General features: G+C 41.2%; 1 protein-coding gene across 2 annotated transcripts in view; it reads right to left on the bottom strand.

Annotated features, from left to right (window-relative positions):
* Positions 1–14,410, bottom strand: part of COL12A1 (collagen type XII alpha 1 chain) — a 128,984-nt gene that overhangs the window by 48,554 nt on the left and 66,020 nt on the right. For both annotated transcript variants that reach the window (XM_067532701.1, XM_067532702.1), the window contains 10 exons: positions 13,950–14,079; positions 12,760–12,899; positions 12,397–12,529; positions 12,259–12,285; positions 11,795–11,937; positions 8,163–8,292; positions 5,199–5,338; positions 3,031–3,160; positions 2,271–2,413; positions 1,151–1,280 (listed from right to left, as the gene is read on the bottom strand). In XM_067532701.1, coding sequence (XP_067388802.1) covers positions 1,151–1,280; positions 2,271–2,413; positions 3,031–3,160; positions 5,199–5,338; positions 8,163–8,292; positions 11,795–11,937; positions 12,259–12,285; positions 12,397–12,529; positions 12,760–12,899; positions 13,950–14,079 — 1,246 coding nt within the window. The remainder of the gene's footprint in view (positions 1–1,150; positions 1,281–2,270; positions 2,414–3,030; positions 3,161–5,198; positions 5,339–8,162; positions 8,293–11,794; positions 11,938–12,258; positions 12,286–12,396; positions 12,530–12,759; positions 12,900–13,949; positions 14,080–14,410) is intronic.

A 14,410-nucleotide genomic window follows, 5' to 3' on the forward strand; every position in this document is an offset into this window, starting at 1 on the left:
AAGGATCAGTGAAGTGCAATCAAGACAGAAGTCTTTTCATATTCTGATACCCTGGGATATAGAGCTGTCATTGTCAGTCCATCAGACGTTGCACTGGGGCGTACACCGGAGGCTCCCACTGAACCCCTGCAAGTTCACGTATAGGCAAATGTAGATGATAATTTCATGACATTGTCCAGAGGCCCTAACAGAGGCAGGGCCCAACTAATCAGAATTCGGGCCCTGTGGACGGGAGGGAAAGTAAGTAAGCTTGCAATAAGAACATCCACATCCATACAGATTTCTGCCCAAACTTGGGCAGGCAAGATATCAATCTAGGCAAACAGAAGCGAAAAGGGTACATACAGCACAAGGCTGGGGGCACGTTTAGCCACAGGCAAGCTCCTCACTTGCTGACCCCATCTAGTTACGTGCATGAGGCTGGAATAAGCCAGGTTCACTCCAGGTTTATTCATCTGGAGCATCCCTTCTGCCTACCCTCTCACAGAAGGCCTTGTGCTTTCAATCTCACTAGGTAATAACAGAACTCATGTGATTATTATGGTAGACAAGACCCAGAATTCAAGCTGAAATTTATGCCTCTGTTTTGGCAGGAAACTGTTCATTTTAATGCATTTTAATGTGTTTAATGTGTGTGTCTTTGTTTTTGGAGACAGCGACAGAGAGTTAGGAGTGTATCTGTAGTTGTTTGTTTATAGGCCAAAGGACTTTTTTAATGCTCAAGACCTAGGTTCAATTTAAACTTACATCACAAGTGAAAAAGGAGTTCAGTGTCAGTCTAGTCTAGTCCCCAGTAAGAATGTATCTGCATTACAGACAACAGAAAAAAGGGTGACCAGATAGCAAGTGTGAAAAATCAGGCTGGGGGTGGGGGTAATAGGCGCTTATATAAAACAAAGTGCCAAATATCAGGACTGTCCCTATAAAATTGGGACATCCAGTCACCCTAACAGAAAATCTGGCTTAACTGGCAGCTGTTGTTCAAGAGAGATCTAAAATCAAAACAGCTATAACTCAGGTGCACAGGCAGAGCTACATTGGGAAGTGTACATCACATTTTTTTGTAGCCAATGTAATCAAATCCTCACTCATATGAGCAGCAAATAGAGATGCTAAGACAGCAGTAAAGAAATATAATTATGCCTCTTACTTGTTCTACCCTGCCCAGGGCTTGGATTTCCCTCTCCATCGGCATACAGAGCCACAACATTCACAGAGTAAGGAGTGTCAGGAGTCAGGCGCTCCAGCACAACATCACGAGTGTTCGCTGGAACCACAATCTCGGATAGAAAAGAGAGTGAAGTTTTATCTGACAGTTCCATACAACAACCTAATATGGATAATGCCTTGTAAAATTATTATTATCCAAATGAATTATGAGTAATTTATATTGAAAGGAGGAAAGCTGGAGTCCTGATCCTGTGGTGTATTTTCCAAGTACAGTAACACAATAAAAACCAGTCAGTACTGCTTGCCCCATCAGAAAACTCAACAGCAGAAGCCACAATTATGTGGCAGTAAAATACAGGAGTTCTCATTCTGCGAACTGGCCAGACCTCCCACTTGTTTTCTGACCAGAATTAAAAATTTGGCCCAGCTGCCATTCCATCATGAGGGCCAGCCAAATATGAGTGGCACTGCAAACCATGAGCCCGCTGGGCCCCTCCCTCTTTGCAGTCCCTCCAGGCACCCCCAGCCCCAGGGGAAAGTGGAGTAGAGAAGGCACCAGGAATCCCCAGGAGGGTGAGAGGATTGAATCTGGGCTATTGGTGCTTCCTGGTGAAGCAGGGATGCAATGGGAGGATGGGGTCAGGGGCTCTCAGAACTGCCTGGCCTCTGCTGAGAAGGATGCTCTTCAGCCTGACCACCCTTCTCTGGGCAAGAGCTCAGGGCTGAATGAGGGGAGAGAAGGTTGCAGGGCTGCATGAAGGGGGAAAACTTGGAGCTGGGAGTGAGAAGAAGAATGTGGGGCTGGGTGGGGGCAATAGGAGGGGAGTGTATGTAGAGTAGGGTCCCAGGTGTGGAGCACAGATCTGGGTGCAGCAACAGCAAGTGAGAGCTCGGGACTGGGTTCAGAGGCAGTGGGGGTGGGATATTGTGTGGGGCTGGGTGCAGGGGATGGGTGTGGGGGAGAGAGCTCTGGGCCCCCTCCTTAGGAAAATTCTGCTCGCGCCCCTGGTTACAACTGTTTTGTTGCTATGAGCCAGTGAACATTGGAGGTGACATCTCAGCGCTCCTTTGAGGAATGCTCAAGAGGCTGAATAACTTACAGATTCTGATGGCCTTGGGCCAACCAGCGGAGCGTAGTTAACTCTATACTGTTGTACTGGACCCGGTGCTGGCTCCCATCGGACATTCAGGGTGTTGGGTGTAGGGTTGTAAACTTGCATGTTTCTTGCCGTTCCTCTCACCACTAAGCCAAGGATATTTAAAATAAGTGTTACAGAGATGTATACACAAGAATAGCTCTGTTCTGTTTGGACTCAGACAGTAGCACAAGATGTGCTAAGATGAAAGCTTTAAAGCACATCTATCTAAGGTACGTATGTGGCCCTCATTACCATAGTACCTGAGCATCTCACAGTCTTTAATGTGTATATCTTCACAAACACCCATGTCAGGTAGGCAAGCACTATTATCTTCCTTTTTATAGATGGGCAGCTGAGGTACAGGGAGACTAATGAATTACCCCAGGGCACACAGAAAGTCAGCAATGAAGCAGGGGATTGAAATCATATGTCCCAAGTCACAGGCTAACATCGTCATCATTGGAGCACCCTTCCTTTCAGCAGAAGCAGACTGAGGCCTTCCTTATAGAGAACAATGAAGACTGAGTCTGTTGTGAAAGTGAATCATCACTAATGCAATGATACATGTGAACCCTACAACTATGTACCTACCCTACAACTAACTCAGGATAAGGAAATTTGCATAGAAGTTGTAAAGTAAATTAGAACTATGCAACTTCTATCATTTTGAATTATTTATGTATAAATCCTCAAATTTTACAAATACAACCGCTGTACTTACAAGTTCTCCCAGTGTCAGATGTACGGCCACCATCTCCTTCGGTGTAAACTGGAACCACAGTTATTCTGTAAGGGGTGTCAGGCTGGAGAGATCTCAGGATGATATAATTAGTGTTCCCTGGTACTGTTGTCTGTTGGATTTAAAAAAGTGGTGTGGTATTTAAATAAAGGGTGAAACAATTTAGCATTTCAAGTACGACTGTCACTGTAGATATTAGTTTATACTATTTTACATTTTCTTATTGATCCCAAAAAGGAGTCTACAACTGGAGTCAGTGGGGCTAGGCTGATTTACAACAGCTTCAGATATCTGGCCTAGTCATTCTTATAAATGATCTTCAAAAGCACATTTTCTTTTTACTTAAAGTCATGACTACAGCTACATCCTTGCAATTTAGCATGGCAGGCTGCAACCACACATTGGTTTAGAAGTCTGCTTCTGATGTCAAGAACCATTGTGTGCTTCCTAAGGGTCATTTGTTGGATGGGAGGTGGCAACACCTCTTCCATGACTAGAACATAAGTGAAACCTGAAACTGAAATTCAGACAAAGAAAAAAACCTTTGGCTGGATAATATAAAGATAAATGTCCATACCCCACCCAATTTACACATGAGTTATGAGTGATGGCCAGAAATACAAAACACCAGCTGTAGAAACTTGGTTCTCATTACTAAAAGTTATTGATATGAATAGTGGAACTATGAGGCAAAATAGCAGTTTCCTGGGTAGAGGTGAGTTACTTAAGCAAGAACAAAGCACATGGCTAACGGTGCTTTTTGAGTTTAAAAGTAAAAATAGTTAAAGGAAAAGTTATTATTTAATTTAACTTTTAATTTATTTTTTCTTATTCCTTTATAATTACCTTCATTCTACTCATTCTACTCCATATATCAATCTGAGCACTTTCCACCCATTAACGTAACTAACATCTGTCATATCTAATTCATTCTCTCTCTCATCCGGCAAAGAAATGTGGGTGCAATGGAGTGTTTTGTTTTGATAGGGGTTTTGTATTGTTGACTGTTTATTTTTTAAGTGTGCCCCCGCTACTGTGTTTGTTTATGTTAGAGGAAGAAGTTCAAAGAAGTGCGCCTTGCACTTGGAGTGGAAGGGGTGAGGTTTGTGATGATCCTTAGTTCCTGAAGAAGTTTGTTGTGCAGACTGGAACTGGGCCTGATAAAACTCTCTCTCTATTTAAACTTTTGATTCTATTCCCAACAGTGATTGTTATTTGCTACGCTATATATTCCCTTGTAACTGACCTTGACCGGTGGTGGACTTAGGGATCCCACTGGTATCAACAGCAAAAACCCTCATGGATTTGTTTAAAACAAGGGGTTGGTGATAATCGTAGTGATAATCTCAATTTAGGTCTAGTTATTTTTAGAGTTCAATACTAATATCAGATAAATACATTACATACTTCTAAAGGCAGGCAGCAACAATTACAATACATACATTACATACTTCTAAAGGCAGGCAGTAACAAGCATCTCAGGTTAATATAGCAATATCACTTAGCACTTATAGAGTGCCTTTCATCCACAGGACAGTGCTCTTTGAAAGATGGATAAGTGGCACTATTGGTATTTTTCAGGTGGAAAAGCTGAGGCACAAAGAGGTGAATGGTAAGATTTTCAAAAGTGATTTAGGCTCCTAAGTGCCCAAGTCATTTTAGAAGGTGGGATGTTGACACCTAAATCACTGACGTGTTTTGAAAGTCACTTGAATTCAAAGTGACTTGAATAAGGTCACACAATTTGTGGCAGAGAAGGGAACAGAAGGGAACAGAAATGAGGTTTCCTGCATCCTTATCTACTGGCCCTTCCCCTTATGATAACATTAATGCCCATATATTTTGTCTTCAGATGGAAGAGTGCAGTAGTTGCTGTAGAACAGTTGCTCTCATGTGCTAACATCTAATCGCTGAAGATTTGCTTCTTAACAAATTACATTAAAAAAGTAGCAATAAGCTATGAGGTCACTGCCTTCCATTGAGTTACTCTGAATTTATACCAGAGTAGCAGAGAATAGAATTTGCACAAGGTCTATATAAATTATCCTTGTATTGGGCTAAGGCACTCATCATACCACTGCCAATTTCTGTTCAGGGGTTTATATGACAACTTATCTGAGACAACTAACAAAACCCACAAGAAGGATTACCATTTCCTCTGCACCACCTGTTGTTGGTACATAATATACTTTATACTGGCGAGGACTTCCTTCAGCATGATCCCATCGAACACTCAGTGTGCTGGTGGTTGGATCATATACCCTTAGATTCTTTACTGTGTTGAGAGGTTCTGAAAGACATTGAAAGCACTGTCAGACTGTTGAAATCACACTCTTCCAGGATCTTATCTGTCCTGTCTGTGCATGCCTGTGCAATGCAGCTTTAAAAAAAAACAGGGAGTTTTAATTCTGGACGTCAAAAATCATTTGCTTCACTGAATCAGAACTCAGCAGTCCCAACTGACAATGTCAAGAATGGTAAACATCATTCAAAGTGTTTCTTTTTTATTGATTATTTTTAGAATTAAAACAAATCATGAGAGTATTAAACTAAAGCTTCTCTGAAGTAGTTTGCATCTTTCCTCACTGAGCACATCGTTATGTCTCACTTCGCATGACAAATGCCAAAGACTTATATGAACCCAGAGCAATTACCTTTTTTTACATATATAGTACCCCTGATACCAAAGCACTTAGAGCTCTGTATCGCAGGATAAAAACAGGTACATCACAATCATCATAAAATAGCATGATCTCAAAATATAGTTATAAGGGCCAATTTTCAAGAGTGAACTAAAGTCACTGACAGAGAACGTAATAAATCTAGGGTTAATAATAGTCCATTTAAAGACATCTTTGCAAGGGTACCATTTCAGATTTCAATGGAGGGGGCAACTTTCAGTATGAGTCCAGGGGCCTAACCAGTTCTAGGAAACTCTTGGATCTTTTGAAAGATAAACATCTAAAAATCAGATTATTTCTGGAGCATTTATTGTGATTATTTCCTCTATTTTTCATAACAGTTCTCATAAGTTCACTACAACAAAATCACCATCACAGGACAAAAAGGCAGCTTTCTAAGCTAAGCAATCTGCACCTGTGGCACCCAGACGCAATGTTACATACTGTGATTCATGCAGTTAGCAATCTTGTGTTTTCCTAGCGGTTTTTCCCCAGACATTCCTCAAAGTGGGTTTTTGCAATTTTTGTCATGGGTGAAGTTAACCCTATGAATTCAGTTTTGAAACAGCAACTTCTATCCGTCCAGCCCAGATCACCACAGGAACATTTGGCTTATCCTTTCTTTTAAGAATGCTGGTTTGATCTCAACAGTCAGGGCCAGATTGTGTGGCACAGCAGTTACATGTCAGCAATCAGAAAACTTGTTGCAACAGTAAATATTTGGTTACATACTTCAGGAAGGAGCTATCATGAAAGGGCACTGAAAACACACCAACCTTATACAAAGTGCCTGGTTACAATTCACAACACCACCCCCGCCTGCCACCCGAATGCCTGGAAAGTTCACATGCAAATCTCCTCTGGTCCCCAAACTGGTTTCAATCCCTGCAGAATCAGTCCTATCTCTGCAGAGAAACAAAAGCTGGGACACACACAATCCCCTTTACCAAAACTAAATGAAGAGGGCAGGCAGAGAGGGGACCAGCTCCACACAGAGGAGACCTCCTGCTCCTTTGCCATCCCCCTTATACAAACCACTTCAACTGGAGACTGACTGCCATTTCCCCTTCCCTGCAAGAGCTCTGTCCTCCAGCATTTTCCTTCCCAGAAGTTAAGTTCATGAGCAGTCTCCACCAAAGTGTGTGTGGAAGAGGGCAATGGGAGGACCCACTTACCCTGTGCTTATGGGCATGTAAAGCTAGGTGGAGACAGCAGGGCAACAGAAACATACATGGCACCCTCTCCCACAAACAGCTGTGTTGCTGATTCCAGAATCTCTGACTCCTTTGCCCAAACCCTAACATCATCTTCTCCACCTGCCCCCTTCCTCTTGCCTTCAGCCCCTAATTTTCCATAATGATCCATTAGTGCGGTCAATCCATTGGCCATACTATTAATCAATAGGGGGTGGTTTTAGTTGCATATATTTCAGGTAAACTGGGTAACTAGGAGATGGGCTTGATCAGTGGTTCCCCAACTGTGCTGTATGGACCACCAATGGCCTACAGTGCACTAGCTGGTGGTCCATGGGAAGCTGGTCACATGGTGCTGACTGTCCTTGTTTACAAATAACTCTGCCCCCTGTTCTTCTCACCCTTAGCCCCCAAATTGCCCTTCCCCCATCTCTGTCCTACCCCCAGAACTACCCAGTTCTTCCCTGCCCAACCTGCCCCATCCTCTGCCCCACTTCTCAAACTGCCCCTGCTCCCCTTACTGAGTAGCCCCCAAACCATCCCCCATTCTTCACCACTCTCTTCTGTTTGCCCCTAACCCCACTCTCCATGGGGGGGGAGCAGTCCCTCAACCCCATGGCATCTGGGGTAGACATTGCAAAGTCATGCCTAAAAAGCATGAGACCCTCAACAAATGGAACTCAGCCGCCCCAGAGGGCTCAGCAACCAGCAGAGCTGGCACTGACCAAGCAGAGGGTGCATCCCCCTTCAACCTCAGGGAAGGAACAAGAGAGATGAAATATCAAGGCAAGCTCTCCCCAGGGCAAGCTCCACTTCTGCGGGCAACCCCCCAGCATCTCCCACACTGAGGGAGGCAGCTGCCCCTGGTGCCCCCAAGTCCAGCAACCCAACAGCCTTGCTGTTCTGGAGCTCTCCAGCTCTGCCCGGTCCTCTGGAGTACACCGGCCCCTCCCCTCGCTCTCCTGCCCTCACCGGCAAATTCACTACAGTTAACACAGGGCATGGAGCACACATGCTATGAAGCACCCTTCCTGCACCTTTGGCAGGAGAGAAGATTTCAGATGTTTTGAAATGGTGGGGTAGGGACAAAATGAGGTGGATTACACCCCATAAATTCCACAGTATGAGACGTCCCCATCCCCCAGCAAAACTAGTCATTCTGCTGGTCTCCAGTGCATAGTATCAATGTGGTTTCATAGCCATTGGTAATGAAGGCACCACAGACAGTTATGTTACTTACTGGTCTTGCCCCTGCCTGTCATCCGTCCTCCTTCACCATCCGCATACATAGATGACACAGTAATAGTGTATGGCGTGTCGGGCTGCAGCTTCTGTAGCACTACACTGTTCTGCCTCCCTCCTATTGTGGTCTGGAGTAAGACAAAAGCAAACCATTAAAATCAGTCCTTTGCCAAGATCTACTGCTATAGCAAAGATTGTAAGTATTTGATACACACTGTAAAATACTGTATATACTACATGGTGCATTGCTACTGTCATGCCCTGAAAGCCAACTAACAAATAAAATAATAATTATGTTCAGCTCAGTATAGCATATTAATTAAGGTTGGTTTTAAAAGACTACAGTAACACAAAGCCAGCATTATTAAAAAGATTTCCAAACTTGTATGTAACAATTATATATCGACCTTCAATCCTTTTAGTGCCAATGCAGAGCTATTTCTTCCCATGCTGGTCCTGATTCATAGCCCATTGAAATCAATGGAAAGCTTTCCATTAACTTCAATGAGCTTTGGAGCAGGCTCATCATGCCCCTTTCTCAGGTGCATTTCAAGACATTATTACACTTTGTAGAACTCTAAAACATAAACAATTGTATAATATTAAAATAATGGAATTCTAGCCTCATTTTCACACATTTCATTGCATGTTGATTCAAGAAATGTCCTAAACATTTTTGCTTTGATCCAAAAAGTATAATAAACCATCTACCTTGGTTATACTTAGACAGTTAACCTTGTGACTATAATCCTTGTCAGACCATATTTAGGCAAGATTTACAGTGACTTTAGAATGGCACCACTCTAGCAGTCTCAATTTTCTTTAATTGCATGAAATCAATGTTTTTATACATTGCTCAAGGCAGCCTAACAATCTCCTTGTAAAATTTGTACATTTTTTAACAGTCTACTGAATTCCGATGTTTTATGCCACAGCAGTTAGAATCTGTTGAAAATGGAGAACGCTCATAAAGAGTAAGCATTTAGACATCTGGACATTTTACTGAAATCCAGATGTTTTTAATCTAGGACCCATCCATGGACATATTCTAAATTTCAGGGTAATCTACTATCTTTAGCGGAACCACCTTTAGCATATGCTAATGAAACAAAAAATCTAAATAATGGGTTTAAATCCTCATTATTCATATGTAGTTACTAAGGGCCAGCGTTTTAAAGGTGTTTAAGTGCCTAGTAGGATTTTCATAAATGCCTAGGAGCCTGCCTAACTCCTGTTGGAAGTTAGGTACCCCGGCACTTTTGAAAATACCGCTCCATCTTTAGCTGCCTAAATACCTTTACAAATCTGGCCCTAAGTCACTGGTATTGGCCCAGATCCTGAGGTGTGGCTTTAAGCCACCTTTGCTCTTCCCTGGTCATGGGGCTGTTTGGCAACCAACCAGTCTTTCAGAGCAACCTACAGCCCCTTTTTGAAAATTTAGCTTTGAAAGTTTTAGATGAGGCACAGATATAATCCAATAGTCCCAGCAGTTTAATCAAATATCTACATCTAAAAGGTAGTGAAGAAATTACTGCCATATGGCTGGTAATCATTAGCAAATATGGATTTTGTAGATCAATGTACCTTGAATCCAGAATATACATTATATCATATAAATGTGAGGTTTGGAAAGGGCCACCTGGGTCGTCACTGGTCCAGTGGTTCTCAATATGTTCATTCTGTGGAACACTCTATAGGAGGAGGCCTCCTCTTGGATGAGCTCTTCTCCCAATCCCCTACAGCCTTGCTTTCTTGATGGGGAAGAATAATTGATCTAATCCAACCCCTGCATCACTGGAGGACAGAGTATTCATAGATTTCCACGGAATGCCTCTTATTGTCCTGTCTCACTTGAAAACCACCAGTTACCGATCACAGTCCCTCTTGGCAAATCATTCCCTGTTTAATTGACCTTATCACTTTTCTCTATTGTTTATTGACTTTTCACTATAGCTGCACTGACTCTTGTAAACACACCCCCTTTTTGTTAAGTCCTTACAGATATTGCTAGGCCTTTCTAACATACCTTGCAGCTTATTGACATTGGTTTGGGTTTTTAAAGAAACACATATTTCACATTCAGCTCAAATACATGCTGTTCATAGAAAAGTAAACTTGGATGTGAAAACATCCACCCAATTTTAAAGTAAATATTGCCTTGATACGCTTTTGAACACATAGGCTCTCAGATTAGTATACTGAGCCAAATGTTGGTGGCTTTCTTCTAAGGACTTTGAATCTGATGGTAATCACTGCAACAGTTTCCTATTACAGTCAACGTTATACATATTGAACACCATAACGATATGTATTACACATCACATTAATATTATATAAATTATGATATATATCAACATTAACACCTTACACTAAGTTTCATTAGGTTCACTCTTCCCACTTATGTGAAAATATATACATCTCTTGCAAAGCTAAATGTGGTGTTTGGCATAAACCCTGCCAAAATCAAGATACATGGTGTTCTATCCTAGTATAAGGTACGGAATGCCCTCAATGCCCAACCGGTTTTGAATGGTTGTTCAAAAACAAAAGATAACGGGTACATTGTGATATTAGAAAAACAAGGTAAAATACTGATTGTGAATTTTAATCTTGGGTGACATGGGAAGTGTTTTTAACTTGTAAACAGGTCTACTATAAATACAGCTAGTTTGGGGGTGGGTGCTATTTTGGTAGCACTTTCTGTGTAAGGTGAACAGACATGCAAGAAACAGCTTCCTGGAAGGACTGGTAACATAAGTAACTCTTTCCTGTACTGTTACTGATTTTTAGCAATAAATCTGGCTAAATTTGGTTATTTTGAACATTTTTCGTAATGAACCACAAGCGTAGTCAATCAATTGGCCCTACTATTAATCAACAGGGGGTGGTTTTAGTAGCATACATTTCATGTAAACTGGGTGACTATGAGACAGGATGGATCAGTGGTTCCCGAAGTGTGCTGTGTGGGCCACCAATGGTCTACTGAGTACTAGCTGGTGGTCCATGGGAAGCTGGTCACATGGTGCTGTCTTCCTTGTTTACAGCTGCTAAATCACATTAAAAGAAGCTGAATTACCTTCAATACTTTCCTAATATTACTTTCTCACATTAGCAGTTGCTTTAACAGAGATGTTACTCATTTGCTACTAGAACAGATGGTCCACATGACAGACCCTCTATTAGCATGTGAAACACACAGTGAAAATCTCTGACAAGTCCTGAACTGGAAGAGCGAACAGATCTATTTCCATAATTAGCATTTGTGAGTCACATTTCTCCAGGGCTTGTATTCCAATATTTTTATTTGATTTGTACATATTTAATGCAGGAATAAGGCAAGTTTTACTTTATTCTCTGATCTCTTCAGATAATGGAATGCAGGAGAATCTCAAGAAAATGGACATTAAATGTGGCCAGTTTTTTTCCCCATAAAAACATATTAGCTTGGAAATGTTATATTTAATACACAAATACACATATTTATTTTGAACATAAAGCTTCATCTAAAAATGTCTCTGATTTATATCTGCACTGCTCTGATTTGAAACTAAATTGTTCTGACATACTAATCTTAAGAACTACATGGTCAAATTTGTTTTTCATCATCTAATAATTACAAAAATTAGTTACCGATTGTTCAGTGCCATCCCCAGTTGTAGGCTGGTAAGTGATCCTGTATCTCTGCACCCGGCCACTGGCTGGATCCCACTTTACAGTCAGGCTATTGGAAGTCGCATTGTACACCTGAAGGTTTCGTGGGCTGCTCTTTGGTGCTGATGTGAAGTTTGGAAACACAGGGTAAGCACACAGTTCAAACACTGGGCCACATTCTGTACTCAGTTGTGTGCCAGGATGCTGCTGGCTTCACTGAGCCAGGCATGTGCAGAATTTGGCCCACAGTTATCAGAATACAACCAAGAGAACTTAACTGGAATGTTTGTAAAATAATAAAGCATGTGTTAACCATATGTTTATATCATTCCAAATACACACTTATATTTATTAACAAGATGAGAATATTGTCATAAATACACTGTTCAGATTTAAATGGGAATTATTACTTCATTAAATAACCTGTGAATACAGGTTCTTACCTGCTGTTGTTGGACGTACTGCAGGTACTAGGAAAAAGCACAAGTAGTTTTGAGAAATATTGCATGTATGCCTTTAATTCTAATTTAATAGCTAATAATAATAATATACATTATTCCTTTCAGGAATTGATTACTTACATGTCCGCTCACTGCCAATCAAGTCATCACTTTCAGATTCATCAGGATAGATGGCAGTAACTGAGACATCATATAGGGTGTCCGGGTTGAGATTTTCAAAAACCAGAGTATTTTCATCACCGTTTAGGATGGTCTGGGGTGGGTGTGGAGAAAGAAGATAACTGTGCATTTTTCTTTACATGGTGACATTTTAGTTGATTGCAAATATTGGAGCAGATCTTGAAAGCCTCTCCACATGGAATTCCCACTGAAGTCAATGGGAGGGTTTCCAAGAATGAGACCATTTACTAATTTAATCTCAGGTAAAAAGGACAGCTCTGAGAGCATCCAAAAGAAAACTGCATGTTAACTATTCATTCCTACCTCTAGCTTTTCTGTTCCACCGTAGGGTCCCCAGGTGATTCTATAGAGAGCCACATCAGGGGCTCCATGGTCCCAAGTGCCTCTGAAACTTTGTTTGGTTACTTCTGAGAGTCTGAGATTGACTGGTGCTGGTACAGGCACTGTAATGAAGAAAGGAAAAGTACTTCTCAAAATAAACAAACAAACAAAAAAAGAGACAGCTTATAAACTAAAAATGGTCGCAACCACAAAGCTGCATTCATAAAGAACTTTCTATGCAAGAGAGTCTGCTCCCAGTCACGCTATTTCCAATTACTTTAATAAAAATAAATTGTACTATTACTCAGCACTTCTACAGAGAATTTTGTCTTTCATATGGCCAAGTTCTCAGCTGATATAAACTGGCACAGCTCCACTGCTTTCAGCAGAACTTCACCAATTCATAGCAGCTGAAGTTCTGGCACATAGATTTCCCAGAAGGTATAATTATGACCATCTAGTCTGATCTCCTGCATAAATAATCCTTAGAACTTCACCCAGGAATCCCTGCATTGAGCCCAATATCTTGTGGGTGAATGAGAGCATATCTTTTTGGGAAGACATGCAATCTTGATTTAAGGAGAAGGATTTAAAGTGATCGAGCATCCACCACTTCCCATGATGAGCTGCTTTTTCTGTCACTGATAAAAATTCGCTAGGTTAAAAAACCTTTCAGTATCAGATTTCTTTTCCCTGGGTAGGATCAAAGTTTTTATAAAAGGACAGAGGGCTATTCCCATTTTACAGATGAGGAAATGGAGGTTTATGTGAGACTAATAGTTTATCAATGACAAAGCTGGGAACCAGGGTGACCAGATGTCCTGATTGTATAGGGACACTCCTGATATTTCAGGCTTTTTCTTGCCCCAATTTTTCACACTTGCTATCTGGTCACCGTACTGGGAACAGAACCCACATGTCCTGATTCCTAATGCTATGCCTTATCCCACTAGACAGCTTCAGGAGTTGCATATGTCCCAGAGGGCAGAATTCTGCCCTCTTATCATCATACTTAATAATAAGCGCTTAGAATTCCCAAAGTGAAGGTTAGGAAATGGCTTAAATGATATTGCTGCCTAAATTCTATACCCAAACGCAGCACATTTTGCTTAAACAGAATCTAAGAAAACATATTTAATAGCAGAGTTAAATTAAATGTTCCCACAACTTACAAGTGGTGGCTCGAGCAGCTACTGGTGCAGACTCTCCTTCATCATATACTGCAACAAGTTGTAGATCATACAGAGTTTGTGAGAGAAGACTAGGAAGAACTGTGCTTGTTTTTGATTTATCAACTTCCACCTAGAAAGCAAAATAACGGCAACAGAATTGTAAATTGATATATAGTTAAGTTTCTGTTCCTAGACATGCACATTAATATATTGTAGATATACGTACAACAAAAAAGACCAAAATATTCTGGGATAATTTTGCACTCCTTTTTGGGGTGCAATTTATATCTACCATTTTGCATTCACATTTGAACTGTGGGTGCAAATCTGGGTACTTGTATCTCTAACTACCTGATTGTAGGTGCAAAATCAGTAGTTTGAGCAGCAAGTTCTGTAACTGGCACCTAGAGTTCACTTCAAGTCACCAAGACCTAATTAAATACATCCTAGAATACTTAAGG

The sequence above is a fragment of the Emydura macquarii genome, unplaced genomic scaffold, assembly GCF_026122565.2.
Source record: "Emydura macquarii macquarii isolate MOO-44397 ecotype Brisbane River unplaced genomic scaffold, CSIRO-AGI_Emac_v2 contig_3295, whole genome shotgun sequence".
NCBI classification, from domain to species: domain Eukaryota; kingdom Metazoa; phylum Chordata; order Testudines; family Chelidae; genus Emydura; species Emydura macquarii.